The sequence below is a fragment of the Buceros rhinoceros genome, unplaced genomic scaffold (genome assembly GCF_000710305.1).
Source record: "Buceros rhinoceros silvestris isolate BGI_N320 unplaced genomic scaffold, ASM71030v1 scaffold17160, whole genome shotgun sequence".
Classification (NCBI taxonomy): Eukaryota; Metazoa; Chordata; class Aves; order Bucerotiformes; family Bucerotidae; genus Buceros; species Buceros rhinoceros.
Genome location: NW_010391455.1, coordinates 37,943 through 41,297, shown reverse-complemented (window position 1 = coordinate 41,297; position 3,355 = coordinate 37,943). Strand labels below are relative to the sequence as shown.

Here is a 3,355-nt window from a genome sequence, read left to right as displayed (position 1 = left end):
GAATACTGGGAAGCAAGGAGCGATGAAGGTTTTGATAAGAAAACACTGTATAGACTGTCTCTCTTAGACAGTCTTTGGTTTTTGAACTTGTGAAAGCTAACTCACTGTGGCTGGTAGTTAATCTCACTGTCATCTGGGAAACCAAGGCTGACCCATTCAGCTCACTCCAGCTGGACAGCAAGGATGGAGAGCTCCAGGATCAGTACTAAGAGATACTAAGAGATAACTTGACAGAAAACGGAATTTATCAGGTTTTGGGTTTTTTTTTTTTTTTTTTGCTCCTTCAAAAGGGGCATCCAGGCTCTGGAGAGTCCCCTACTTTCTGATGGCTCCATTAGACTCATATTAAGAATAAAGAAAGTGAAAAGAAGGGGAGGGGGAAAAAAGTCAAAGTAACTGCTTTTTATTCCTGAAGATTGATCATGTGTCTGTGAAAATGTCTCATCACATTCTCTGTTTCATCTCCATGGTGTCAATAGGCATTTGGGATGCCTGCAGTTGTGGCACATTTTAATGGCGAACCTCATCTGTTCTTTGGCTCCGATCGTTTAGAGCTGCTTGGCAGCATTATTGGTGAGTGTACCTAATAATAACATCACTTTCGGTTTCACGCTTTCACCCTCTTCTAAAGAAATGCGTAATACAGCTAAGTAAAACACTCTTAAGGTTCTTCCAAATATTAAATAATGTTGGTTATCCTTCTCAAGGGACGGAAGTGCTGATTGGAATGTGTCTCAATACAGTCAGAGTGACCAAAGGTGTAGTCCTTTTCCCAGCAAGAAGTAACTTGAGTTCTCCATCCTTTCTTGGTACATTTCTGGGCTTTGTGCTCCACATGCCATTCTCAAATTATTACTGAAACTCTTTTAGTTTTCAAAATGTTCGGATTTAACCTATTGGTACTTTGGTACTGGGCATTAGGTCATTAGGTCTTGGCTAAGATTGACTATAGCTGATAATGCTTTTTTTTTTTTTTTTGTAGTTTGAACATTTTCATTTTGTATCTGTTCCTTCTTAATAAAAAGCACATTATCACAGCTCCTCAATCCATAACCTCTATTAGTAGAAAAATTAAATTTTTAAAGAGAATTGGAATAGGTTGTGATAACTAATAAAACTCAGTTCCCTGCTTTTACATGAGTTAAAGAGCATGTGATCACTGATCCCAAGATTTGGCACTTAGAGAGAGTTTATCATTAGAAAGTTAAGTATATAATTAGCACTGATGCATTTGTTGTTAAGATTTTCTGCTGAAATTTTTCAATGTAAAATGAAATCAGTCATAGGCTTAAACAGAGGGGTTATTTTGAGGTTTATTTTCTTTTCTGGATGTGTTTCTGATTCCATAAAAATATCCTTGATGAAAATGAGAGCAAGGAAGATCATAGTCACTAATCCTGATTGGAATTTTACAGGTTTCTAGTCTCAACTCCAAGGACTTCAACAGGTTTTCTTTTTGTTTCTCTGACTCACCAGCCTTCCACCCTTTTTCTCTTCCTTACCCCTAGCCCCTTAGAAAAGGAATGGTAAAAAGAATTGGCTTCATCCTCATGTGGAGTGCCCCAAATCTGCAGAACCTCTTGTATGTGTCAGAGGAAAATAATTCTTCTGTACAGCTTCAGATGTGACTAGGCAGTGAAGGATCTGTGGAGCTGGCTGAAGCATGCCAAACAAGATACAAATCTGTATTCATCACCAGTAGTTACCCTTCCAGAGAGGAGGAGGAGTAGTCATCCAGCTGCAGAAATGTGACTGGCCAGTCGCTTCTATGTATTTAATTTTAACTTTCTCTTTTCTGCTGGTTTGTCTTGCAGGTGAAAAATGGCTCGGACCAGTTCCTACCCCCAAGATGTGAGAAGTCTTGGGAAATATATAAGAATGAAAATATCTGTGTACATGATCAATCTTCGGTGATTTTCTGAATATATCTGATTTTACGGATACATAACAGCTAATTTTATAGCTCAGTCTCCTCTCTCTAATTTTGAAGAAGTTCAGGGTTTGCCGGCATTACCAGCCTGATAAGGTCTTTACCAATACAAACATGCTTCTTTTCTCTCAACAGATTAATGATTAACATTAAAGATTAAACATTAAATATTTAACTTCTTGCAGATTAAACACTCTTCATTCCTGATGAATTCTCTTTCTCTTACCCTAAAAGCATGAGGATTAAATTGTTATGGGACTGAGATCTCTGGGTTTCTCCTATCTTCCTGCTTGTCCTTTAGAAATACGCACACATACATCCTCAGAGAAGCTGGCCACATTCTCCTTTTCTTTTAACTCCAAGGTACTACATAGACACTAGAAGCATAGGACAAGGTATTCATGCTTCCTTTTACTCCGCAGCAGGGCAACTGGAGGAGACACGAGAGAGAAGAGTGGAAGAGAGGGGGACAACTCAAGTCCCAAGAAAAGCCTAGGGAACCAATCAAGTATTTCAAAAGGAACTGTTCCCCCCTGGGACAGTATTTTACACACCTTCCTCTGCAGTGACTGACGTTTGAGGAGACCACCACACGCATGCATTCTCAGGCACTAACCCCAGACTTTGCAGAGGGTTTTTAATTAATTCCAGTTACAGTAATGTCGTGGATGTCAGTGGTGTATGTCATGTAAGTTTAGTTGATAACTGAACCAGACCGTGTTTTGCTTCCTCAAGGATGTCCAAATTGCTACCTGTCCAAAGGTGACTTGGATACGGCTACAAGGGACTTCAGGGGAAAGATATGCAACCAATAAAATTAAGAAATTTCACTCTGAAATAGTTTGAACCTGGCCCTGTATTGGCTGAATTGGAATAATACACCCAAATTAATTGCATTTGTATGAAGCTTGGTTTCTCAGTGATTCCTGGCTGTCTCTGACACATCGCTGAAGGAAGCAGAAGAACTAGCAGCAGCTGAAATCCCATTTCTTTGTCTCTTTCTGATCTTTAAGGTAAAGCCTACTCATGCTTGTTCACTTGAACAGCAAGTCCTGGAACAAAGAATCGCAAAATCCGTATCCTTCATGTTCTTAGAGCTGTAAGTGTTGTGGGACTATCATTTGTTCTCTCATCCACAATTTTTCCCTCTTGCATCTCTTTCAGGTGTTCAGGAAATATCCTAAAATTTGCAAACTCCTTCCTGCTTTCCACCAGTTTACCCATTAGTCTTTGGGCAAATCAAGCCTGGAATTTAAGGAAATCTTTGTGAGATATAGGAGGCTACATTCATTTAGGAGTAAGAATGACAGGGAAGTTATCATGTATGTGGATGCCATAGGTTTCTTTGAGTGCCTTGAAGCCATGTTAAATTTTTTACCTCCATGAGGTAAAATTTCAACCAAAATTTCCCTCCATGAAATTTGC

At 39.2% G+C, this 3,355-nt stretch overlaps 1 protein-coding gene across 1 annotated transcript in view; it reads left to right on the top strand.

Annotated features, from left to right (window-relative positions):
* The window catches only part of GSTK1 (glutathione S-transferase kappa 1), a gene marked incomplete at its 5' end in the record, with an annotated part of 6,751 nt that extends 4,896 nt beyond the window's left edge, over positions 1 to 1,855 (top strand). Inside the window, 2 exons of the mRNA XM_010141825.1 lie at positions 480 to 573; positions 1,815 to 1,855. Of these exons, the coding sequence (XP_010140127.1) occupies positions 480 to 573; positions 1,815 to 1,855 (135 nt within the window). The remainder of the gene's footprint in view (positions 1 to 479; positions 574 to 1,814) is intronic.
* Positions 1,856 to 3,355: the final 1,500 nt, after the last annotated feature.